The sequence below is a fragment of the Wyeomyia smithii genome, chromosome 3, assembly GCF_029784165.1.
Source record: "Wyeomyia smithii strain HCP4-BCI-WySm-NY-G18 chromosome 3, ASM2978416v1, whole genome shotgun sequence".
In the NCBI taxonomy this organism is placed as follows: Eukaryota; Metazoa; Arthropoda; class Insecta; order Diptera; family Culicidae; genus Wyeomyia; species Wyeomyia smithii.
Genome location: NC_073696.1, coordinates 262,505,068 through 262,532,140, shown reverse-complemented (window position 1 = coordinate 262,532,140; position 27,073 = coordinate 262,505,068). Strand labels below are relative to the sequence as shown.

Sequence of the window (27,073 nt, the reverse complement as noted above, 5' to 3'; positions counted from 1 at the left end):
CTATACCTGGTTCAGGGAAAGAGGCTGCAGCACAATTGACCTGGTGTTTTGCATGAGGACTTTTCGCGAAAAGAAGGAACTTTCGAGACTACTACCAGGTTTGTTATTCTCTTTAATATGTGAAAAGAGCCAAGTTAAAATTCACCGTACACTTTTTCTCTGGCATGAGTGTAATTTTTTGCACCACACTTCTTTATTCTGCTTTGTGCTGTGGTTCTGCCACTTCCAGAAAAATTAAATTAGTTGCTGCTTATACACCACAGTGCGTACTATAGACCGTTCCGATAATTATAAATACACTTACGATCAACTGTCATTTCAAATAACGTGCAGTATTTAACCAAACGTTGACTGCATCCTGTTGTTTACATCCAAAAGAAACAGATGCTGTCATTTTTTCTAACATTTAGTGCGAAATTTTGAAAATGCGTGGCCTTTCTTCCGAGCAAAGAAAGCGAATTGTGCACAAATGGGGCACCGTGAGTGGTCTTTCTATAAGAAAATTAGCCAGAGAAGAAGGTATAAGTGTCGGAGCAGTTCAAACCGCATTTCGGAAGTATTGTGAAGAGTGCACATTTACTGATGCCCCAAGACGTGGTAGAAAACCCGGGCCTGTTGATCCCACAATGGACAAAAAGGTTAAGGAATACTACAAGCGGCATCCTTCAGTATCAGTACGAGATGTGCCGAGAAAGCTTGGAACCTCGGCGAGTAACGTTATGCGTGCCAAGGGAAGAATGGGTCTGCAGATCCGTCGAAAGCAGAAGCAGCCAAAACAAAATCCAAAACAAGCTGAATCTGTGAAACCGAGAGCTCGGAAGCTTTATGACAAACTTCTGACAAAAAAATGGGGTGTGTTATCATGGATGACGAAACCTACATAAAACTGGCCTATAAGACTCTGCCAGGACCGCAATTTTATACATCACCGAAGGGAAAGGATCCCTGGATCAGTGAAAGCTATTTACACCGAAAAATTCGGCAAGAAGGTAATGGTTTGGCAGGCCATTTGTGAATGTGGGAAAATATCTCGTCCATTCATTACGACTGACACAATAAATGGTAAAATTTACGTGAAAGAGTGTTTGCAGAAAAGGTTGTTACCCATGGTTAAGCAGCATAACATTCCTCCAATCTTTTGGCCCGATCTTGCTTCCTGCCATTACTCTAAGGATGCACTAGGGTGGTATAAAACAAATAATGTCACATGTGTCCCAAAGGAGATAAATCCTCCAAACTGCCCTGAAATTCGCCCTATTGAAACTTTTTGGGCTTTGACCAAGGCAAAGCTGAGGAAATATGTCAAACCAGCGGACAATGTTGAAAAATTTAAAAAAGATTGGCTTAAAAAGGTAAAAATGGTCGGAGAACACACTGTGCAAAAGCTTATGAGTAGTGTTAAGAGAAAAGTTAGAGAACTCGCGTATCCTACGAAAAATAATCCCAACTTGAATTGAAACTGGAAAGAAAACACTTATTATCTATATTTCAGAATAAAATGACCCGAAAAATCCTGTATTTTTTGTTTTATTCAAGAAAGAAGATGTATTTATAATTTTCGGAACAGTCTATAATGAGATAATACAACAGAGATAACTTGAGTTTTCTCGTAGCCTTCTACGAGATGTGGAAAAGCCCCTAGACTTATGTTTTTCAGTGTCGAGATGCAAAGCAAACGAAACCTACTTTCCTACCCAGCTGCCCTCATTTGAAATTTGCTCAACCAAAGCAACCAGAAGTTCGAATTCCACTTAACAAATAAACTTAGAAATTCACATAAGGTTCGGATTTGGTTCCGCGGAACTTTCTTGCAGAACAACAAGACACATTACTCACAAACCGAACTTCATTCTAAATAAAGTACCGTCAACACCTGGAAGCAACTTGAAAGTTCATGAGAAGCTGCTTGTTCCCCTTTATTGGAACCTTGAAGTTCACATAAAGTACACACGTGAACTTCAAAACACCCGGAAATTAAATTTCGGTTAACATTTTATCCGTACTTCTAATCAGCAGGAAAGTTCAGTAGAAGCTGCTTACTACTCTTCATTGGAACCTTAGAGTTCGGATAAAGTTCACACGTGAACTTCAAAACCCTTAGAATTGAAGTTCGTTTAGCATTTTATCCGTACTTCTAATCAGCACGAAGGTTCAGAAGAAGCTGCATACTCCCCTTCATTGGAACCTTGAAGTTCACATAAAGTTCACACGTGAACCTCAAAGCTGCCGGAAATTGAAGTTCGGTTAGCATTTTATCGGTTATGTTAAGTTCTGACTGATGCTTTACTCTATTTTGGCGAAAATGAAGTTTGCTTCAGGATAAGTGATAAAAAAATAAGTTTTTCAAAAACAATGAAGAAATATGGTTTATTTTATTGTCATTGGAACTTTATTATCTAAATTAATGGCAAAAAGAAAACAAAGCTATGATTCCAATAGGTAATATTAGAGTGCTTAAAGGCTTTCACTATCTAAACACTTTCTTTTGTTACCTTACAGGAAATCAATAATGAATTCAGGTACCCAGGAGTTTGCAGGGCAAAAGAAAAAATAAACCGGATGTAAGATGTGAATTCCCATTAGACACTTGTTTGCGCGTGATGCTTTCTTTCATCCCTGAGCAATTTGCCCAAATCTTGCCTGTTTTGATGTGAGGCCACTGCATGATGTTGCTGGTTTTGGAGGTCCGAATCCATTTCTCGTTGGGGTTTCGACTGCAGCACACAGCATATCTATTGACCGAAAAAGTTTTTATCGATTTTGAATATTTATCGTATTTTGTGTATACTGCTTACCAGAATAAAATTTTAATAAACGTTTGGAAGGAAAATATTGCATACACAACCTTTTTCAATTACATTACCAACGAACTGCAGCAAAATCAAAACAAACTAGAGAACTGTCAAACTTAAGTTCACATTGAGCTCTGCGTGTACTTTTTCTGAACTTGAAAGTTCAGAAAAAGTTCCGCGTCAGCCTTTTCTGAACTTCCTAGTTCGCATGAGGTTTCGCTTGTACTTCATCTGAACTTTTAAGCTGAAAGAGAGACCCGGTATGTTTCTAACTATGAACGTGTAGGTAATGAAGAGAAATCAGCACATCGAGTAAAATCGGCGCTGATATCATATAGCGGGAACGGAGCAGTGGTATGAATCTAGGCTTCAAAGAGGGAGGACTCGAGTTCGAAGCTCGTATAGTAAGTTGCATCTAAATTTCTTCAGTAAATGATTATCATGGGGTTGAAGCAACACGAATGATGAGTGAGGAAATTGAAAAATTGCAAATTGATTTTTATTCGAAGTATTTTGAAGTTTTCTTTTCAAGCTGAATAACGGTCTGTTCAGCGACCTAACCGAACTTAATGTGAACTTTCTAGGTCGGTTTAGAAGCTGCTTTGCATGCTACTCGAAGTTTATTCAAGAAATGCGAACTTGAAAGTACGGTTATAACTAAAAATTGAGCTGAATAGAATTTTATTCATGATCGTTAGATTGACTGATTAGTCTATGAACTCTACTTTTATCGGAACTTTTGGTTACTTGGGAAGAGACTTACTGTAACAGCACTGCAGTGAGCTCTGTTGTGTAGTTATTGTACGTAAAGTCCCTTCGTGTGAGCAAGCTCCTCAGATACACACGATTCTTTGTTCTCTTCAAGCACATCGATTTGCACATCAGTGTGAGAGTAGTTGTTTCCACAGTGGAAGATATTCTCTTACACGCTACTGATTATCTGAGGAGAGACAACAAGCATGCCACTGAACGAAATTCGATAAGTTGATTTTCATTAGCATCCTACGGTTGATTTCATGCGATGAACAATGTTATTTTCGAATTCGAGTCACGAAATGATTTAACAAAACAGCACGTGCGTTACACGGTAAGCGGTATCGCTAATGATAGCAGAAAAATACTTTGTCTTTTACTTTGTTCTTTATTTTCTCTATTCAGTATTCTCTCGCATTCGTATCACTTATTTTACAACGCAAGCTCACATTGAGAGTCAGTGACGCGAGCGCTCCGTTTAGCTACAAGATATTCAGGTGTCATACACAAACTACTTAGATTTCAAATTCCCTCCCCTCCCTATGTTATAATAGGTTATGTTCGATATGACTTTCTCCCCCCCCCTAAATTACGTAACGCTGAACAACCTGACTCCCCTTCAAATTTTAAATTTTAAGCAAACAACACAGTTACGTAACTGTCTCAGCTACCCCTCTTCCGTTTTTAACAATCAGTAACGCAGACTCAACCCCCTTCCTCTCCTTTATGCGTTACGTAACTTGTGTACGACGCATCATTCTCTCTTCAATGCTCTCAAATTTTGATACACTACCCGCCCTAAGTTTGGAATCGCTCCACTCTTTAGCATCACCTAGAATCAACAGATATCTCACGTTTCCGACGATCTGATGAGTTGCGGTCTTCAGCAGACTTGTTCTGTAGTTCAAAGGTTTTTTGTTCTGAAGTTTAAGGGTCGTATTTTGACCTCACGATTCCGACTTCCAAGAAAGTTGCGATCTCCAGAAAAGTTGTTCAGAATATCAGGGGCTTCTGGTTGGAGGACAGTTCAGTGCAGAATAATATCGATACGTGGCGCTAGTGTGAACTGCAACTTATCTCACGTTTGGGATATCCTAGAAAGTTGTGGTTTCCAGCAAGTTGTTGAGAGGGTCAATGGCTTTTGGTTGATGGACAGTTTAGTGCAGAATGCTACCGTTAACTAGCGCTAATGTGCACACTATTCTTTATATTTTACCTTAACTTATCCCGAGATTGTTACTTAAGTTGTGGTCTTCGACCTGTGCCAGCGCAGAATTTTCTTTAAAAGTACGTATTGCGTGTCTACGGCAACTGTTTTCATCCGGAAAAATTTAGGTTTTCCAAAGTTTTGCAGAGACTTGATTGTATTTCTACAGACAAACCCTGTGGTCAAAAGAGCCATATCCAATCGATTCCGCAAAAAAAAAAAACAAATTAACCACTGAGCTCTTGAATACTGCATTTTTCTAAGTAGTTGAATCTTCGCGGTATTTTTTTTTCTTAACACGCAGCTTTCTGGTATTTGAATTCACAAGATAAATTCCCAAGCAACCAGAAGTTCGAATTTCACTCAACAAACGAACTTCGAAGTTCACATAAGGTTCGGATTTGGTTCCGCGGAACTTTCTTGCTGAACAACAAGACACATTACTCACAAACCGAACTTCATTCTAAATAAAGTACCGTTAACACCTGGAAGCAACTTGAAAGTTCATGAGAAGCTGCTTGTTCCCCTTTATTGGAACCTTAAAGTTCACACGTGAACTTCAAAACCCCCGGAAATTAAAGTTCGGTTAACATTTTATCCGTACTTCTAGTCGGCACGAAAGTTCAGTAGAAGCTGCATACTACTCTTCATTGGAACCTTAAAGTTCAGATAAAGTTCACACGTGAACTTTAAAACCCTTAGAATTGAAGTTCGGTTAGCATTTTATCCATACTTCTAATCAGCACGAAGGTTCAGGAGAAGCTGCTTGCTCCTCTTCATTGGAACCTTGAAGTTCACACAAAGTTCACACGTGAACCTTAAAGCCGCCGGAAATTAAAGTTCGGTTAGCATTTTTTCCGTACCTTTAATCAGCACGAAAGTTCAGAAGAAGTCTATGTCGTACTTCATTTCCACTTCAAAGTTCATGTTAAGTTCTGACTCGTGCTTTACTCTACTTTGGCGAAAATGAAGTTTGCTTCAGGATTAGTGATAAAAAAAGAGTTTTTCAAAAACAATAAAAAATGTGGTCTATTTTATTATCATCGGAATTTTATTATCTAAATTAATGGCAAAAAGAAAACAAAACTATGATTCCAATAGGTAACATTAGGGTACTTAAAGGTTTCTTTATCTAAACACTTTCTTTTGTTACCTTACAGGAAATCAATTATGAATATGCAGGTCAAACGAAAAAAAAAACGGATATAAGCTGTGAATTCCCGTTAGACACTTGTTGTGCGTGATACTTTCATCCCTAAGCAATTTGCCCAAATCTTGGGTGTTTTTTATGTAGGCCACAGCATGATGTTGCCGGTTTTGGAAGTCCGAATCCAATTCTCGGACACCACCGAGAGTTCCTTGTGTGCGGCACACAGCATATCTATTGAGCGAAAAAGTTTTTATTGATTTTTAACATTTATCATATTTTGTACATACTGCTTACCTGAATAAATTTTCGATAAACGTTTGGAAGGAAAATATAGCGTACACAACCTTTTTCAATCACATTACCACCGAACTGCAGCAAAATCAAAACAAACTAGAGAACTGTCAGACTTAAGTTCACATTGCGCTCTGCGTGTACTTTTTCTGAACTTGAAAGTTCAGGAAAAGTTCCGCGTCAGCCTTTTCTGAACTTCCTAGTGCGCATGAGGTTCCGCCTGTACTTTATCTGAACTTTCAAGCTGAAAGAGAGACCCGGTATGTTCCTAGCTATGAACGTGTAGGTAATGAAGAGAAATCAGCACATCGAGTAAAGTCGATGCTGATCTAATATAGCGGGAACGGAGCAGTGGTATGAAACTAGGCTTCAAAGAGGGAGGACTCGAGTTCGAAGCTTATGTATAGTAAGTTGCAAAAAAAATTATAAAATTTTATAATAAATAATGAAGTCAGACATTATTCTTCTGATCTAAATTTATCCAGTAAATGATTATCATGGGATTTGAAGCAACACGGAATGATGAGTGTGGAAATTGAAAAATTGCAAATTGATTTTTATTTTAAGTATTTTGAAGTTTTCTTTTCAAGCTGAATAGCGCTCTGTTCAGCGACCTAACCGAACTTAATGTGAACTTTCTAGTTCGGTTTAGAAGCTGCTTTGCATGCTACTCGAAGTTTATTCAACAAATGCGAACTTGAAAGTACGGTTAGTTACTTAAAAATGGAGCTGAATAGAATTCTATTCATGATCGTTAGATTGGCTGATTAGTTTATGAATTCTACTTTTATCCGAACTTTTGGTTACTTGGGTTGAGTTCAAAATACTCAAAGCTATATAAGGCGCTACTCATAAAAGTTAAATTCCATAACACAATGTGTACCGATTCAAAGCCTTATCCTCAATTTTACTGCGATCCACAACTTTTACGGTGGTTGTATTTTCGAGATAAATAATTGAAATAATATTCAAAACTATATGTGCACTAGCGCCACATTACGGCTAAATTTCAAACCATAATGTTCGCAAATCACATGTTGGGTATTCTTTAAGGTTCTTGACATTTTTGTTGATTTTATTATTAGTATCATTTTTAACATATGTTCAGTTACTAGGGATATTTCGTTCAAGTATTGGTCGGCATAATAAAACTAGACCGGTGAACGTTCCGTAAGCCAACAAAGTAAAGAAAAGTAAGTAATAAAACTTATCTTATTTATGTAGAATAATCGAGATTTGTTCTTCACACTAGCTTCTCAAGTTATGCCAAACTGTAATGGAATCAAGCCGACCGTTTTCGTGGATAATACTACACCTTATTGAGAATAACACTGGTCGACAAAATGTAAAAGTGCACTTCAAAAGCTCAAACCAGAGTAAAATAAAAGACTACAGCTATTCAACCATTCCTATGAAATCTGGTGTCCTGGCCAAACCAAAACGCGTCGACTTACGTGAGAGTTCTCATAGTAATTGCTCGCCGGAATCGTCGCTTCAACGTTATATTTACGAGGAATCTTCAGTCTCTGAAAAAAAGTTAGTGGCTAGGGACACCAAAATTCACAGGAATGGTTGAATAGCTATAATCTTTCATTTCATTCCGGTATGAGCTTTTGGAGTGCACCTGTGTCGACCTGTGTAATCAATAAAGATGTTTTTTTGTTTGGCCTCACTGCGATCAGTAGTTTTTGATCTTTTGTGGCAACCAACGAACTTATACACAGAGAGACAATCCACCGGCGTAGCATTGAATGTTATTCAGTGAGCACGGAATCAAAATTACCGACTTTGTTTTATAAATATTTAAAAAAGCAATCCAGAATGGAGTTTCAAATCAACTAATTTGTCAGTCTTCGGAAATAGCTTTAAAGATTTTTTTTATTTTTAATTACATTTATTTTTTAATTAATTTTAAAGTCTTCGTAGGGTAAAGAACCACGTTTCTCCACCACCTCGGAAGGCAGGCAATTGTGTCCCCATATGTTCCGTGGGTTTCGCAAAAGTTCAACGACTTTCGGTCTGTGAATGCAAACTCTGCCTCGGAGCGGTAGTACGAATTGGGAATTTGGTACAACGGAAAGCAGAGGAAAAAAATAAATAAAAATCTGCATACAACGCGTCGCTTTTTTTACCTCCCACATACGACATATTTCTCACCCTAATGGTGTTGGTGATGATGATGGGTGAGGCACACCAGGAGGATCAAACGAAAAAACATGTACGACCAGTTTTTTCTTATTTCTTTTTGGCAACGATTGAGCGCAAATACAAGTATGTTGACAGATGTTGTCCCTCTCAGCTGCGAGATTTTCAACCTGCGGCAATCGGTTTTGGGACAAAACATTTGTCAAAAAAACGACCGATTTCGTTCAGCTGTCTAATGGTCAGTTTTGGTATTTGTTTTATAGTTTCGACATAAAACAGTGCATAGTAGGCACGTGCATGCCAACGAACCGACGAATAGCATTTTTCAGAGCTTTCACTTTGGGTTCGCAACTAAAATTCGCTGCCAAAACTTTTTGGGTTCAAAAAAACAAAACTCGACTCAAGTGTTCCGATGTTTGCAGTCAACGCTACCTTCAGTCGAGAGGACCCTTGTTTGCTTTGGATCACGAATTCCGTTTTCGCATCAGAACAAACAATTGAAACCGGCAAGCAGTCATAAGAATTAAAAGTGGTTGAGTAGCAAGATGACAGTGGACTTTTGTGTCAACTGCCGGTTCGATGGCCTTGAACGGGTCTACACACATCCGTGCTGTGAATTGCTGCTGCTCAGGTTTGGTTAATGGACATGAATGTCGCAGGTCACGATTTTGGTGTTCACTTTTTTTTTTTTTGACGAATCGTTCGTTTGGTGACTGCTTCGTGAGTGACACTGCAATTGGTTAGCACTTCGTGGTGGATCCTAATTGGTACCGTCACCTTGAATGTACAACATAGCTTTGCTGACAGGTTGGCCAAGTGCAGCTGCAAATATGACCCGCCAAGAGGTGATAATCTACGCCTGGTGTGTTAATTGAACAACTTGTCACCGTTCGTATTGCAAGTCGCGATGGATCATGACCTTAAATAAAGTTATCTGTGCAAATCATTTTAGAGTCGTGAGAGCTCATTATTATCATAATGGCGAACAGATTAAAATTTACTAAGCACTTCGAACGCATTTGAAAATATAATCCAAACTTAATTGCTTGCATTGTTTACTGAAAACATCAAAGCGTGATTATAATTGAGCTGCAGAATCTTCCCGAAAATGTCATTTAAAAATCTGTCGGCACTCACAAAAGCTCAACACTTAATCCCTGACTGGAAAATTAACCCCCTATCCGTGTTATTGGCGTTTCCCCGTCCAAGGTGCCGAAGCAGATATTAATCGGAACGGCATCACTAAAAAGTCAAGAGCGTGTGTTGAAGAAGCTAATATATCACTTTTTAGTGCGCCCATAAACATCGTATCACCACGGCTTACGATCCCTCCGGTTTCGGATCTCGTGGTAATCGCGAGACGCGTTTTTTTGCACAATCCATAGCCGTGTGGCACCATCATTATCGCAAATCAGAGATCACTCTGGCTGGACGTTCGAGCGTGGCCGTGATGTCACGTGATGAATATCATCTCATGATATACGAACTTGCCATTTCGGCCGGCGGCACACAGGCCGGTTATTCCTTGAAGGAAGTAGGTCATGTGCCGAAAAATTTATGCAAAGCATGGCCCCTTTAGACCCCTGGTCGTTCAGTCAGTCAGTCCGTTCACTACTAAGCTAGTCGATGTCCGTTGAAAAATCACACGAGGACAGCCTCATTGCGAATCACAGATGGTGGTAAATAAACACACAGCTCAAGTGCGGCAGCCTGGCGGCGCCGCCATGTTTCAAACGAAAATAAATACAAAATTCGCATAAAAAACATTTTCCACAGCCAAATCCGAGTTTTTTTTCTCTCGCTGCCCCTTTATTCGTTCCTTTGATTACCGGTCAGGCCAAAGTGCACGGCGATCATGATTGTATGTAAATGCAGCAGAGTGAGACGCCCATACCTAGCACAATTATTGTTATTATTAATTTTGCCGATAAATTTAACTCGCAAACCGCGACACCGTACACCGTGGCTGCGTGCTGACACGGGTTGATTGCGATTCGCGCCGCAAAGCAGGCCATGACACCGCACACATGCGATCCCGCTTGGTTGTTACGATACGACACGATCGCTATTCTTCGGCTGTAGTGTGGAGCTTTACGACTCTACCCGAACGTGAGGAAATTGTCCAATCGACACCCGATCATCCGAGTGACCGATGCCAGGCCACGCTCAGTACCGTGATTTGTTTTGAATTTATTGACCCTTTCTCCCTGCTTCTCTTCACTCTGTTACGTTTGACGTTTGCAAAAAAGTGTAGGTGTGGCTTTTACCGATATCAGTTGTTATCCATTGTTGGGATCAAATGATGGATCTTGTCACGCAAGTCCCCCTTCAAGTTGAACAGAGTGCTTCTGATCTGCAGGCGCAGTGGCAAATGACTGCTGCCACAAAAATTCAAAACTGTAGGCCATTAATTAGCTTTACTCGGTCGCATTTCATTGTTGGTTTCCACTTTGTCATTGTCGGTGGTATGAATGATTGTTGATCATTTCGATTTATATCCAGCGGGTGGATTTTTATTGCCTGTTGGGAACATTCGGAGTGGACATGCAAATTTGCATGATCCATGTTTGTAAAATGGCACCATTAGAAAAGATTAACAAGCTAGCCCGATGCCGGTATAATTTATCAAACGAATGAATCGAAACTCGGTTTGAAATTTTGCTCTTTTCTTGATATTCGTAAGGTATGATGGAAGATATTATCTACGAACTTTCAGTTTAACTTTGCCAAACCTAAGTTTGGGTTTTAATGCCAATGAAAAGTAATCAAATTTGCAGTATCAATACCAATCTAAAAAGTTTTTTGTATTCTTTTGCGTTAACAAAAAATGGTCAAATCTGTGAAGGTTCGCAGTTGTAGTAACCTCTGGAAAAATTATGTGGAATTAGAAAAGAAGCACGCTGAGGGCATGCCTGTGTGTGACTAATCATAGTCCCAGACGAGCAGTGAGAGATTGCCCAAGCTCGCACACTGGGTCACTGACCACATGAAGTCAACAAAACACGGAGCCCCCATACTCAAGAAGGACGGGTCCACGTAAAGGGTGTCCGACATCAAATTGCATCACGGAAGATAGGTAGAAAATATAACCTATTAGTAAGCTTTTGGTATATTTATTTTGTTTAACTTCAATGCTATAATCGTACGCTTGCACCTTACGCTTAACTCACATTAGGTTTTGTACAACATCTGACTGCAGCTTTTTCTGTACGGACTCTAACTTTTTCTTCATGTGCTTCTCGGATTTGACCTCCTTGGGATGCTTTCGTAGCGCCTACTTCACAATATCCCAGTATTTTTCGATAGGCCTCTGTTCCAGTGCGTTGGAGGGGTTCATGTCCTTTGGTACGAAAGTGACCCCGTTGGCTTCATACCACTCCAGGACTTAATTTGAATAGTAACTTGGAGCTAGATCCGGCCAGAAGATCGTAGGTCCTTCGTGTTGCTTCAACAGAAGGATCAGACCCTTCTGTAGACACTCATTGAGGTAGATCTCCCCGTTTACAGTCCCGGTAGTCACAAACGGTGCGCTTCTTTTTCCACATGAGCAGATCGCTTGCCAAATCAGGTATTTCTTGACAAACTTTGGGAGTTTCTTCTTCCTTACTTCCTCCGGAGCACCAAACTTGTACTGGGTAGTGAAGAACAGTAGCCCCGGTAGCTGCCGGAAGCCCGCCTTGACCTAAGTCTTATCAACCATGATCGAACAATGGGGCTTCGTCAGCATCTGGGTGAACAGTTTCTGGACCCGTGACTTTCCCACGATTTGAAACCTCCTGCATTTTGTGTGTAGTCCATCCTGGTCCTTGGCTCTCTGAACGGCAGATTCAACTTTTTGGCCACACGCTTTCAACACGCTTGTGATCCTGAACACTAATAAAACATCCATTCTGACCGCTTTCCGTTCGATGCTCAGAGTTTTGTAGTAACGTTTAAATACACGAATCATCGGTGCTTGCGCAAAATCAATTCGCGACGTTACTTTTCGGGTAACGGCATTTTTTCCAATTTTCGAAAATCCAACATCGATAAAAATACAGTGTAAACAATGCTCTCCAAATACCTTCTACTTAATTTTTCAAGACAAATAGGTAATTTTCTACAGCGTTTTTCATCCCAGAACTGCAAAGAGCGCGTTAGGAACCAGTTATGCAGGCGTTATGGCGGTGCAAGCCATTAAGCAAAAGATTGTGAGGAGCCTCCCAAGTGCTTGGTATGTACTGGTAAACGGGGCGCCAAACACTTCATTGATTCACAAAAGTCCATTTAAAAAGGCAGATAGAAGTATGGTGCCTTTGACAAAGTTGTTTATTATGAAATGTGCAACAACTTTGCCGAACAAAGTGAATTTTTATATGCAAAAGTGAAAAAAGTAAAACTCGCTTCTCACTTGAATTAATGGATTAATCACAAAATTGCAGCTTCTATAAAATGGAGAATAATTAATGGATCAACTTTCCTGAAGGCACTATGGCACTATTTTCTTGGGTCAAAATAATTCCGATCACGGTTCTGCAGCTTTGGAAACAGTGTGCGTTGGTTCGATTGGTATTAGCCATTTTGTTTCTTCGAAAAAGTTGTTAATATCTTTACTTGTCATTAAGTTGTCGAAAACAACTATATGATAGGATACACCGTCAATGAGATATAATTATTTTCATTATACATAAACCCAAAATTGCAGTGATTAACTATAACTGGGAATTAAGTATGGATGTTTGACTACAGATGTATTAAAACTTTCAAGTCGTCATGTAACGAATTATTAACAATTTGAAGTCTTTGTTGTGCCAATCGCCCGGGGAAGCGACTACACCCAGGACCCCAACTTACAACCCGTTGATTAACGGACCGGTGCACAGTGAGACGGATCCTGAAAATTAATGAACAAAACCCCATAACTTCACAAATTCAAGTCATAGAATATTGGTGTTTTTGGCAAAGTTGTTTAATGTTTGGTCTAGATCAGTTTATACTGATTAAAATTACTTTGTTTCGAAAAAAATGCCCAATAACTTTTTAAGTTCATGTTATAAAGGTCTTACGTGTCACGCGTAGTTGATCAACTGTGAACGATTTACCATTTTGCACATCATGTTTCTATCTAGAGCGCTTTTTTATCTAGAGATCTTTCTTTTAATGGAATAAAGGGTGACCACCCAACTGGGAAACAACCGGAAATTGTTTAGAACCGGGAAAAACCGGTAACTCCACTGAATATCGCCAAGAGAACACAATACTGCTGAGTATAAGGCTTGTACTCGAAAAAACGCACCAGACAAAAGTGTTCGTCGAAAATTTATTCAATTCGGATTTTCTTGTAACTTTCAGGGAATGAACTAATACATATATGTGTTCCGGCATAATTACTTTATTCAATTTCCTTTCCATCGCTGAAATCTCGCACCATTCCCTTAAGACCCCTCATAACCTTTTGCGCAACAGTGGAGTTGAACTTTTTAGTCACATTCATCCATATTTATCTCAACTCAAACTCGGTCTTAATAGCTTGGACGATTTCCGAACTTTGAAATTGGGGGGTGGTTTTTGATACAAAAAATACGTTATTGTTGTAACGCGTTATTCAGTTGCTTTTGCACAACCACCTCTACGAACGGTACTAAACGAATATAACGTACGCATTAGCAACTGGAGTGTTACGTATACCTGCCTTTATGCTAACGGCCTTCACTCAAGCGCCATCGGTTTGTTTCAAGAACCGGTGCGAAGCCGCATGTTAGGTATTCTCGGCTAGCCTCTCAGGGCGGGTATTACGGACTCTCGAACGCGAATCACTCTCGAACAACTGGCAGAAACAAACGATACGGAGTCTTAACGGCACCAATGTGGCCAACTGTAGATCTAGAGGAAATCAACACTCGAGGAACTCTACGCGATCATCACTTCGTCTCACAAAGTCATACAAACTCACTGACTTCAACTTTCATATTTTACAATTTTATTCATGTTACTGCTAATAGGCCAGCTTTTCTGTGGTTAGCTAACTTTGGTTTAGTTTAAGATAATAACTATATCGAAAGATCTGACCTGTCTATTTCGCGGCATACTCAGCAGCAAGCGAAGCCGTTGCCGGTTGCAAATAGCACTGACGAACTGGAACAGGCGAGCGGTCACTGATTACACCAGTACGAACACCACTGGCGGTCGGGGTATCTTCCCCATATCCCCAGCTGCTTTCAGACACGTGACCGAACCACGTGGGCCGATTCCTAACAACCGCCAAGCGATCGCCCTTTGACTCAGGGCTGGTAATGAGGGCCCCTACGGACGGATCGAACCGGTGAGCACAGTTTGTAAATTGGCCGAGGCCAGTAACACTGACGGTTGCGTCCACTAACACAAGGCAAAAGACGGTGGTTGCCTCTACGGACGATTCACTGTGCTGGGACAATCGTTGAGCGTCGGTACGGACGCTAACGGGGACACTCAGCGTGTCGCTTCCGAACTTTTTCCAGAAGCACTTTCCGGAACGCCAAATCCGAATTCTGGAATGGAACATAAAAACCTTCGTCTGAAGGTTTTATCCTTCGAGTGACGACACGTGCATTTCACTAAATTTGGCTTGCCCGTTATTTTCTTGATTGAACCTACCTGGTCTCTACTTTTACAATATTTATTCAGATTTTTCCTTGCAATGAATTAAATTCTGTAGAGAGCAGAGTGTTCTCTATTTAAATTTCGCGGCACCATAAGAATTAAATTTCATTCGCGACACATTTGTTAATCTGTCTTAACATTAGAATTAATGAGTTTATGGTACACTTTTTAAACGACTTTTAGTCATACCTATTACACGTGGTTGGTGTGATCTTGTATAATGTATAATTCACCTCCACTAAACTGGAGTTGATCTGCTCCCTCCGAAGGTCAGTTTGCAAGAGATCGAGTCTGATCGTGTGGTTGCAACTCCCACCGATGGTATCAGGAAACCAATCTCCGCATTGTTCGTTTATCATTTTATCTGATGCGCGAAAGCGATTTTCATAGTAAACTAATTATAACTGTTCGAATTGCAACCTACATGACAGGGCTGTTGCATTTTTAGGTATCGTGCGCCTCTTGAACGCCTCCTGCTATATACGCTGAGAAATACTGTCACATTGTCTCTATAGCATTCCAACGTCGATCGCGCGTAATGGCATGATGCCAGGACCGGCCAAAATAATGCCTCGCCTCCGTGGGACCTCAGAAAGAGTAATAGACGCTTCTGGAGGCACTCGGTGCAGTACATTTCGCTGTTGATGGTACCCGTTGTGATGTACGGTTTACTCAGTTTACCGCCAGAGCATGTATTTTTTGGCGAATTTGTCCACTTTCTTCTTCCTTAGGCCTTCTGGTACATCAAACTGTGATTTGGCAACTTAGAATTCCAGCCCCAGTATCTGCTTTGCGTCTGTCTCGATGTTGGTTTCGTTATCGTTAACCAATCTGTTTTGTTGATCACGCCGGTTCGGGGCCTTCCGAACCTTAATATACGAAGCCCAGCTTGTTTCATTTTTTGCTAAACGAACTAGGCGGAACGATTTGCCTTCAGAGCCGCGCCGCGAATCGAAAGGTTCGGAATACGCTTGAAATAATTAAACATCTTTCGGACCTCTACAGGGTCAGTTGTCTTCGATTTTCTTCCACTTCCAGCCCGCCGCTCGGTCGCCTGGGACTCCTTAAACGACTTTACCAGCCGAGACACAGTTGTATGGGTGATTCTCAGTTGTCTTCCGATCAATCTTATGGTCGCAGTCGGATTTTCCATGACGGCTTGCAAAATGGTGCATTTGTTTCGAGTGCAGGTGCTATGCAATCGATGAAAACATTACTGATTTCCTACCACCGTAGCTTGAAGCGCTTTAATAGTTTTTGGAGAGATCTGATGGCCGATTCAGGCAAGAACCTTACTGACTTGACCATATTTATTAATAGGACTTTGATTATATTCCATGGCAATGCCACAAGGATTGGGAAAGCTTTGTAGAACAGCGCTTGGTGTATGGACTGTTCCGAAAATTATAAATACATCTTCTTTCTTGAATAAAACAAAAAATACAGGATTTTTCGGGTCATTTTATTCTGAAATATAGATAATAAGTGTTTTCTTTCCAGTTTCAATTCAAGTTGGGATTATTTTTCGTAGAATACGCGAGTTCTCTAACTTTTCTCTTAACACTACTCATAAGCTTTTGCACAGTGTGTTCTCCGACCATTTTTACCACTTCAAGCCAATCTTTTTTAAATTTTTCAACATTGTCCGCTGGTTTGACATATTTCCTAAGCTTTGCCTTGGTCAAAGCCCAAAAAGTTTCAATAGGGCGAATTTCAGGGCAGTTTGGAGGATTCATCTCCTTTGGGACACATGTGACATTATTTGTTTTATACCACCCTAGTGCATCCTTAGAGTAATGGCAGGAAGCAAGATCGGGCCAAAAGATTGGAGGATTGTTATGCTGCTTAACCATGGGTAACAACCTTTTCTGCAAACACTCTTTCACGTAAATTTTACCATTCATTGTGTCATTCGTAATGAATGGACGAGATATTTTCCCACATTCACAAATGGCCTGCCAAACCATTACCTTCTTGCCGAATTTTTCGGTGTAAATGGCTTTCACTGGTCCAGGGACATCCTTTCCCTTCGGTGATGTATAAAATTGCGGTCCTGGCAGAGTCTTATAGTCCAGTTTTATGTAGGTTTTGTCATCCATGATAACACACCCCATTTTTTTGGTCAGAAGTTTGTCATAAAGCTTCCGAGCTCTCGGTTTCACAGATTCAGCTTGTTTTGGATTTCGTTTTGGCTGCTTCTGCTTCCGACGGGTCTGCAGACCCATTCTTCCCTTGGCACGCATAACGTTACTCGCCGAGGTTCCAAGCTTTCTCGCCACATCTCGTACTGATACTGAAGGATACCACTTTTAGTATTCCTTAACCTTTTTGTCCATTATGGGATCAACAGGCCCGGGTTTTCTACCACGTCTTGGGGCATCAGTAAATGTGCACTCTTCACAATACTTCCGCAATGCGGTTTGAACTGCTCCGACACTTGTACCTTCTTCTCTGGCTAATTTTCTTATAGAAAGACCACTAACGGTGTCCCATTTGTGCATTTTCAAAACATCGCACTAAATGTTAGAAAAAATAACAGCATCCTTTTCTTTTGGATGTAAACAACAGGACGCAGCCAACGTTTGGTTGAATACTGCACGTTATTTGAAATGACGGTTGATCGTAAGTGTATTTATAATTATCGGAACGGTCTATACGATGCAGTACAGGATGCCGGTGAAGTGTACGAAATTGATACCACCAAGTCGTTATTATTTATTTCGTCGACTTGGTCGACGAAATGTAGTTTATGTAGTCGTTATACATTATTTTTTATATATTGATTCTTATGTGCTTGAGGTAAGAGTGGTTCCTCCAAACTTAATTTGGCCTTGGAGTCCCCGGTAATGAGTATTATATGCGTTGTTTAAAAAATACTCGTAGACAAGATCTTCTCTCGAAAAAGATGAGTACGCCACATTCCTCGAATTTTTGCTATTTGATTTTTAAATTCAATAAGGCTGAACACGTTTTAGTAGTGACTTTGAGCATATTATGATGTAAATAGAAAGTCACGTTTTTTTTTTCAATCCTTAACTTGTGAAAAACTACAGAATTCAGAAGTACAATTAATCGGGCAAAATATTTGAACGAACCGGGAAAAAACGAATATAATTTCTATCTTTTAAAGTCCAAGTCAGGGAGGTTTGGTGTTTTTTAGAAAAAATTTTCGGCAGTATTCCTTGTACACTCATGTATAACATGTATTGCTCAAAATTTATAATTGATCTAGATCACTCCATTTTAAAAGTGATGTTGGAAACGCAACTAAAAAAAAAGACAGTCTTCCGATTTGATAACGTAAATGTATTTGAACTACGTAACTCCGTACGTGCATTTGTTGAAAATTCCTATCAATGAAATATATATATGACACATATAAGTATTTGTACAAATGGTAGTTGCATGGATTTTATATATATATATCTATAGTTTGATTGCATGTAGTTTATATAGTTTGATTTTATATGGTTTAAAATTGTATATATGGTATGAACAAAAACTTACGTTTAGTGTCTTTTAGTTCAATGTAGTGGTGGACTATGCGTGTCACGTGTAGGACTTATTTTTTTGTTGTAAGATGTTCAGAGCAGTCTTGTCTTTCTTCTAAACCGCGGCTGTAGCACAACCTATGATTTTAGTTTACTGTGATAGCATAAGTTTTCTTTTAATATTGTATGTTACTAACCTATATTTTTTACGTACTATGTGTCTTTCAACTTTCCGTACTATTTCGTACTACTTTTCCGCACCGTACTAATAGTTTTTAAGTTTTAGATAGTCTAACTATAGGGGTAAGTTTTAGGGTTCACTAATTATTTATTTATAGTAAAAATTGAAGTTTTTTAACCCGCTTGATGTAACAGAGGCTTATCGAACACGTTTCCGTTTTAAGTCTACAATCTTTCTCTTTTTTTGACGTTGGACGTATATGACGTTTAGTTCGCGTTGACAACGCACAGGGCTGTGTCACTTCGACCGCTGCGTATCGCATTGAAAGGGTTGGACCGAAGTGCTAAGCGATGAAAGATCGCGACAAGTGAAATTCTTTTTGCTAATCAAGTTCAAATCTGAGAAATTTGGTGTCCTCAGATCAGTTGTTAGTAACTTGGTTTATTGTCATGCTTGAAACTATTCAAGTCACACTTTTTACACGTTTACACATTCTCAAGTTCCACGACAGCTTTTCTTTGTTTTGCGAAGTTTGCTCTTAAACTGGACCAAACCATCCTTAACCACGTGGTTATATTATGATCACTTTTTATACCCCCCGTACCCCCCGTGGTGTTTCGTAGTCTTTTGGTCAACTCTCCCGTCCCCTCTCTAACTTTAACCACGTGGTATTTTCATTTGTCAAGTGCCAACAAAGCACTTTTTCTCCATGTTATGTTAATTTTAGTCCATTCTATATTTCGGAGAAAAAAATGTAAAATCATTTTCGACTTGGTGGCAAAAATGAATTATAAGTCAGGAAAAAAGACGACGTGGTCATTTCGTTGACCCCCCACCCTCGCGCGTGGTCTATCGTGGTCTTTTGACCCTCTTTATAACCACGTGGTTGAGAAACGGCCCTAAAAGGGGTCAGATGAGATCACATACCGTTTAATACATCTTGCGTGGTTTCAATTTAGCTGAACTTTTGGCTGTGCGCTTCACGAATTCGTGAAAATGTGATGTCGTCTGAGAAATCTGGCGCGAAACGCATGATTTATACGTAAAAACATGCTGTACCAAAAATCAAATAACTTTTGAAGCGGCAGCCAAAGTTGAGTTTTTTGAATTGCTGAGACTTAAATAAAAATTTGAGAAGAATATAGAGATGGTACATTTATATTCGAAGCTTTAAGTTTATATCAATTAACGTACAAATTTACATGGTTTAAAACGAATCTGTATTGTGCATTATTAACGGTGTGAATTGTATATGTTTTTCACTTTATGTGCTATAATCCGTTATGTGCTTTCATTTGTATTAGTTGTAAATTTCATTTTTTGGTACTGTGTGGTGAGATAAACTTACCTATCTAATTTCTTTATTACAACTCATATTGAAGAGATTTAATGCATATCATCATTTTTTGAGAGAACCTGCATTTTGTATGGTGGTAAAGATGATCGAAATAATTTCTTTGATTTTATCAAATGTCAACCTTCTATTGATTTTATTTTTTCGAAATCCGTCTGAAAATTAACTTTGGCACTAGAGGGTTAAGCCCAAACTTCCTCTACCTCACGATATGCTGAACCATGCGAATTCTTTACAATTTATGCTTGATTCTTGGTCTGTTGGCATTCTAGTTTCTGCAAAATATCAATTTAGAATCTAATTCCGGGGAAAAAATCTTAGGTTTTGTCCAAGTTTTTATATGGGGCTGCCCCAGTGTGCGACGAGTCGATCGGAGAGGTCGAGTTGATGGCTATGCACTGTAACGTTTGCGGTAAAAAAATGGACAAACATTGCCGATGGGTTTACGTTTAATCGCACTGACGAAACTACTCATGCATCATCAATCGTAGTAATCCATCATTTAGCAAAAAAAAATTGACAGCTCTATCAGTCAAACTTTCTTTCTAACTATGAAGGCGAAAAAAGTTAAGCTACTTCATTCAGAGGTGTACGCGTTCAAAGAACGGTACCCCGCCGCGTCAAAAACGGACATCGTGCGGCACTTTGTGGACGCCGAATATGTCCGTTCCGGCATCTACAACATCTTGACACTATTGGACAACGATCAGAGAATCGGAAGAAAGCTCGGTTTCGGACGGCCTACGACCCTGAGCGACAAGAAGCTTCAAAGGATGCTAAAGAGGAAGACCGAGGGAAAAGTGGCTACATCGCTGGGTGCACTTGGCCGGGAGGTTGGTGCATGCGGTAAAACAGTGAAAAAGTATCTGGAGAACATGGATATGAATGTCAGGAAGCGGCAGTCCCGTCCGCTGGTCTCGGAGCTGCAGGCAATGACGCTGCGACAGCGATTGAATAAGATGGTCAAGTCGATTTTTCCGGCGAGTCGCAGGAAGTCAGAAGGAAGGCGAGTCGAAGGAAGTGAGTTCCGAGGTGAAATTTATTTCACACACCAAGTTCCTCAAGAAGGTGCTGCTGTGGCTAACAATCAGCGAGAAAAGGATGTCAAAGTTGCTCTTCTTTCGCTCCGGGCTAGCCGTGAACGGAGAAATTAATAGTACGAAGTGACTGCCAGAAGTTGCGTCGTTCATTAAGAAATACCATAAGAGCGAAGACACAGTGTTCTGGCCAGATTTTGCGTCGGCCCACTACTCGAAGCGATCGTTGGAGGAGATTGAGCGGCTGAATATTGATGTGGTACCGAAGCCGGCGAATCCGCCCAACGTCCCCCAGCTGCGTCCCATCGAGAATCTCTGGCCAAGCATGAAGCGCAAATTCTATTCCAAAAATTTTGTCGCGAAAACGAGAGAGGAATTAGTAAAAAAAAAGCGAAGAAAGAGCTTAAAAACAACGCTCGCAAGGGCGTAGAATTTTTTGGCAAATAAGGTAATATAATATATAAAATATAAACAATTAATGGGAAATTTATCCAACTCAATTATCTGTCTTAGTTTTCTGAATGCACTACAGGAAACTTAAGTCAGCCACCATAAGACGGAGGTCACAAGCAAAAGGCGGTGGTCAAATTCGGAGAATGCACTATTATCTCAAAGGGATCCTTGCAATTCTTAGGTTATGGTGTAGGGCAGCAAGTGGAAATTTCTTGCAAGCAAGGTTCTATCTATATTTATGTATGATGGACCAGTACTAACAGTTATCGGGGTAAACTGATAAGCACCTACTGGCTCATGCACCTGAGGGTTGCGAGTGCGTATTGTACACTGTCATTCAACGCAACCTGCGTCTTGTCCGGTATTATGCCTATCAGCCATGCCCATTTGATCAAATACGAGTAATGGTTTGCTGGATAAAAATCACGAGAAAGTGAAGTGGCTGTAGTTCAGCAAACTTCCTAAAACTTGTACGACTGTTGGTAGCCAAATGAAAGTAAGTAGGTACAGTTGCTTCTATCTTAAACTTATGAAAGTAACATTGTACATTGCAGTAGGTTCCTCGCAGTATGTAAAAAGTTTAAAACAGTTTATTCAATTTGATCACACAATGGCTAGTTGAAATAAATCTATATACAGTGTCTATACAAAGCACGCGTCAAAATTCCACGCATACTGTGATATAAGGTTACCGTTAAAGGTTAAAAGCGATTTGAATAGATATTTTCTTTTTGTTCACAATCTAACAAGTTACTTCGATATATGGCAGCTTTGATGGGTAAAATAACAGCTATTTTTATGAACGTGTTTTCTGTCCATCTAAACATCATTTTTATTACACCTTTAGCGCCATTCCGCACGACAAAAACAGATTGCTACAAGCTTATTGTATGTTACTCTCCATTTTCATTACATTGCTTTAACAAAGCGACATTTGTTCCATTTTTATACTATTATTCTTCTTCCTCTGATCTTCAAGCGAACACTGACAAGCGATCGTTGTTCGAATGGTAGACAACAACAGTCGGTATGGATCGATGGAAACGCATGGTGCATGGCAGTGTTTTTGCTGGCTTTCCTAGCAAAAAAAGCCCCCTAACGCACGTGTGCTGCTCGACTAATTACCACTGCCGGCACGTTGCTTGTTTGGTTTTAATTCCCCATTACACGGCTAATATATGTGGTATCATTTCTGCCCCAGTCGGTCGCGATCTTCTGGCTGGCTGATTCGCCGCCGTACATTGTTGCAGGCGGCAGTGTCGGCAAATTCATGACATTGTGTCGGCAAAGAGACTCCCACCGTTTTCGTTCCGAGCAGCTCGTATGCGTGCGAATACCAATATGCAAAAGTTTGCTCTTATCGGAAATTTATGATCAGCGATGGCGGAATATATTGCAGTTGCTACTCCGCAGAATCAAGCCCCGGGTCGGGCGTGGGAGATGACACGGCGTTCGAGAGCCATGCAGACGTGCTCCGGGACGTAAGCACGTACTTTCTGGGCAAGCCATTAGCAGTGGCTGGAGTGCATGACACTCACGTTTTAACTGATAAGTTGTGGTGAAAAAAAAGTGGCACAAAATTGATTTTAACCAGGATTACGAGGAGCACGCAGATAATAATAAACTTTTCAAAAAGATACCTTTTGAGCACATACAACTGTTTTGATAGACGTAAATTGTTCAGGCCTACATGTGATAATGTTAGTAAAAATGCAACTTGAAAATCATCTTGAACACAGTCTAAATTTGTTACTATTTACTCGTTTCTAGTTGCTTTTTACTTCCCAGCTTCGGGTCGTTACTTTGGTCTCCTGTAGAAAATTCAATTGGGCGGACTTTCAACCCACCTATACCGTTGGTCACTGAGCGAAATTCACGGACTACACACTAATACTGAGCGGAAACAAGTCAAAAGGACTCACAATTAATTTAACAAAGAACAGCTTGAAATTTACGAGACCATACAATAGTTTTATTATAATTACTTTTCGCGGGAAGGAAAGGTTAGTTGGGATAATATTACTTGCGCATATCTTTTTTTTCGCGATGAAACGTCCGTCGGGCACTCCGCTCGCTGGGGGTGTAGATGCTGATCGGGTGGCTGATTCGTTGCCTTAGAGATGCGGTGGATTCTTCGGTCGGATCCGGTCTTCTGGCCAGCTGGGCGTTGTAGTATCGGACGCAGCGGCGTCGGTGGTCACCAGTGGGGCGTCACAAGCGTAGCACCGGCTTGTCGATCGCTGGATAATCGGCTGGCGGGTAACCCGGAGGGTGTCACTGTTGCACTCTGGATGGCTCCAACTGGCTTTAACTTGCCTTTCACCACGGCCGCGGTTTTCAACGACGCGCCAAAACTAAGCGTACAAAATGGCCTTCCAATTTGGCCACAAAAGGTCTCACTAAGGGCTTTATTCCGCCAAAACTTCGACACTGGTTCTTTAACGCGCAACTACACTCCTCCGGGTTATAATCAAAAATTCTCCCGCATATTTGCTATCCGACCTTTTTATTTACAACCTGTCCGCTTTCCATCGTAGACCCTCCCTGCCGCGTAGCGCACCGCCCCGTTGTTTGTACCCGACGACTCGAAGCTTTTATAAACTTATCGTTTAGTTTGGTGCCAGGGTTTTATTTATCATTATTTGATTTTTTAGAACAATTTATTGATTTTACCTAATTTACGACTTGTTTTCTCTTAAATTTAAATTTTATATACATGCAAAATACAACAAAATAGTTTAAATAAATAATTCATATAAACAAACAATAGAAATAATTTATATACAAAAACTAAGCAAAATGGCACCAAACCGAGGCTATTAAACAAAAATTAAACAAAACTCAAACATAACATTGGAGTATGTAAATGCATAATTTTTGCTTAGACATTTACTGACAATTATTCATACGTGTAAACAAACAACAGGCATCGTCAAACACAAATTGTGGACCTGGCACTGCGGTCTGCTGACACTAAAAAAAAATACAATATAGATACGAGTAAAGATCAAGCTGGCTCAGCGACCAATGGATTTTATTGTGACCGTCAAAGAGTTTGGTCACAAATTTCAAAAATCTTGTATTCATCGCGGTTGTAGCGTTCCATTCTAATTCTGCATTTTCGTTTACCTCCATTACAGGCCAGGCAGAACTCCGTGGAACCATACGAGAACCGAGCCAGAGCAGCTGAGTTACTGTTCGTCTTTTAATCTTCGCTACCCATTGACCAGTGGCCACTCTAGTTCGTTTCTAGAGGAAGGCGCGAAAGAAAAACAACAAACGCACAAATTATTCCCCAATCGCCGAAGACGGTGAGGACGACAGCGGGAAGGAATCAAGACCCGGCACGCAGCGTAGTCAGCAGAAGTGCACACACCTATTGAACTTTGACCTTGTGTGCGCGCTTCGCGGATACACTCTCCGAGGGAGAGAACATTTACCATATTGTGATTTTTACTACAAGAGTATAATAAGAAGTAAGGTTTAATTTCGAGTTTGAGAGCTGATTTTTATTATTGTACGCTATCAAAACCGACTCGTGCTTTCATTGAAAAGAAAGATTTTAGACGTGCTTTTCGACAGTTACAGTAGGCGTCGAGATCACGAAAGTGAGTAGTAAGTGCAAAAAAGCAGCGAAGAGAAAGAATCCAATCTGTGATTATATTTTGTTAATTTGTAAATAACGCTTTTAATCAACGTGAAAGTTGTCGAGTCGCCGCTCCAGCTTTTCTCCTTTCTCGTCGTTTCGAGAGTGCGAGAGACAAGTGTGCAGTGTCAGAGGAAGAACAAAGAGCGAAAGAGAGTGTGAAGAGAAACCGGCTACCAAGTTTATTACCTGTTGTTTATTATTATTGAAAAAAATCGCGAACCCAGCGGCCAAAAAATGTTCAACACCAACCTCAGCCTGACCGTGCCACCCCTGCTGGGCATTGACGGTGGGGTGTGCACCACACCCAGAACACCGGAAATCCTCAACTCGCTGATGGCCATGACAAACCCACTCGAGTACTCGTACCCGGTCGCTAGCAACCCCAACGGCAGCAATAACACCTCCCCTGCGGTCGCCACCGTCGCCAACAATACTGTGTCACTGGTAAGTACCGACTGGCAGCTCGATTAAATGAACCCCATTTTTAATCAAATTAGAATCCACTAATAGTTTCGCCTACTGCCATCACCACCACTACCAGCAGAACCGGAACACTATCATAGCATTAAATTCGTTCCAAGAGCACATGAAAGCATATCCTTTGCCACGACCAGTGCAAAGCATGCCACGATTCGAACAAATTCTCCACTTTTATTGAAAGTCGTTAAATAATAAAGTTTTATTTTCGCCAAGCCATTTTTACGAGCAAGATACGACGAAACCGAGGCGAACTGAACCGATGCAGTAAAAGTTTCTCGTCCTCCGCCAAACAGACTACAAATTTCTGCTCGTTCCGTCGTGTGTCTCGTCTGTGTTTGGTAAATCATCACCTGCATGCCAAATGACCCTCTTTCGCTAATAACCCAACCGGGATTTAAAATTAAGCAACCGCAATCAATCGAACCCTTCACTCCAGTTGATCTATGCAAGTCCAACCAGCGCCGCTGCATCGTTGTGTCATCCGGTCATGTCGGCCGGTTATGGCAACCATAATAACACAACCCGAGTGTCGCCAGTTACATCCACACACATCGGAACACAGAGAACTGTGGACCACAATAAACATCGTCCAGCAATGTTCAAGGCTTCTTCGTCGTCGCGTTGCGAGCATGCGATGAAATATTAAACAAACCAGACCACATTCACTCTTGGCACATGTGTGTACGCATCATGCTGGCCTACTGCGAGTGGGTATCAACTGTCAACTCGAGATGAACTGATGGGCATCTGTGTAACAGCGAAAATGTGTTTTTTGGTTCCGGAATTATTTCTCAAAATAACACTTTAGATTTAAGCTGAGCCAATTGTATAATTATAAGCGCCCGGCCTTAAGAATTGTTGAACGAATGTTTTAATTTATTATAAGGATGAATTTTATCCTCTTTTGTAGTTAATTAAAAGGTTTGTTGAGAAATAGCATACTTTTTGTGTATAAACGCTTCATAGTAACAACTCAGGTGTTATACAATCTCTATAATGTTGACGTTTGGGTTTCCATTAACTTTGAAGTGAGCTGCATTTTTATTCCACTCGACAAAAACTTTACACAGTTGCTATTCACATACCTAGCAAACTACAATATTGATTGTGCTTTATTTGCTCTCCCTGCTTGACGGTTTGTTTTCCTTCTACAAAGCAACCGTTAAGTTGGATAGTGAAATCAACATAACCAATACCGAGCCCTACGATAACCTAACCTCTCAATCAGCGAGCAAGTAAGTTCTATCCTCAGGGACACCAGTATAGCAAGCAACTCCGCACAGATCAGCGCCATAAGCCCAGTCGAATCTGGCGCCGTGCCGGACGCAAACGCCATCGAACAGGCACAGTCGTTTCAGATCATTATAAATTATGGCGACCATCAAAATCGCGTGCTGAAGCAATCAACCCACCATCGCAAGCTGGCGTGATTTATACCTTGAATCCATTTGAAAACAATGATCAACAAAATC

General features: G+C 40.5%; 1 protein-coding gene across 3 annotated transcripts in view; it reads left to right on the top strand.

The window, feature by feature from the left end:
- Positions 1–27,073, top strand: part of LOC129732446 (activating transcription factor 3) — a 135,629-nt gene that overhangs the window by 90,919 nt on the left and 17,637 nt on the right. For all 3 annotated transcript variants that reach the window (XM_055693336.1, XM_055693338.1, XM_055693337.1), the window contains one exon: positions 24,613–25,565. In XM_055693336.1, the coding sequence (XP_055549311.1) occupies positions 25,356–25,565 (210 nt within the window). In that variant the 5' untranslated portion in view covers positions 24,613–25,355. The remainder of the gene's footprint in view (positions 1–24,612; positions 25,566–27,073) is intronic.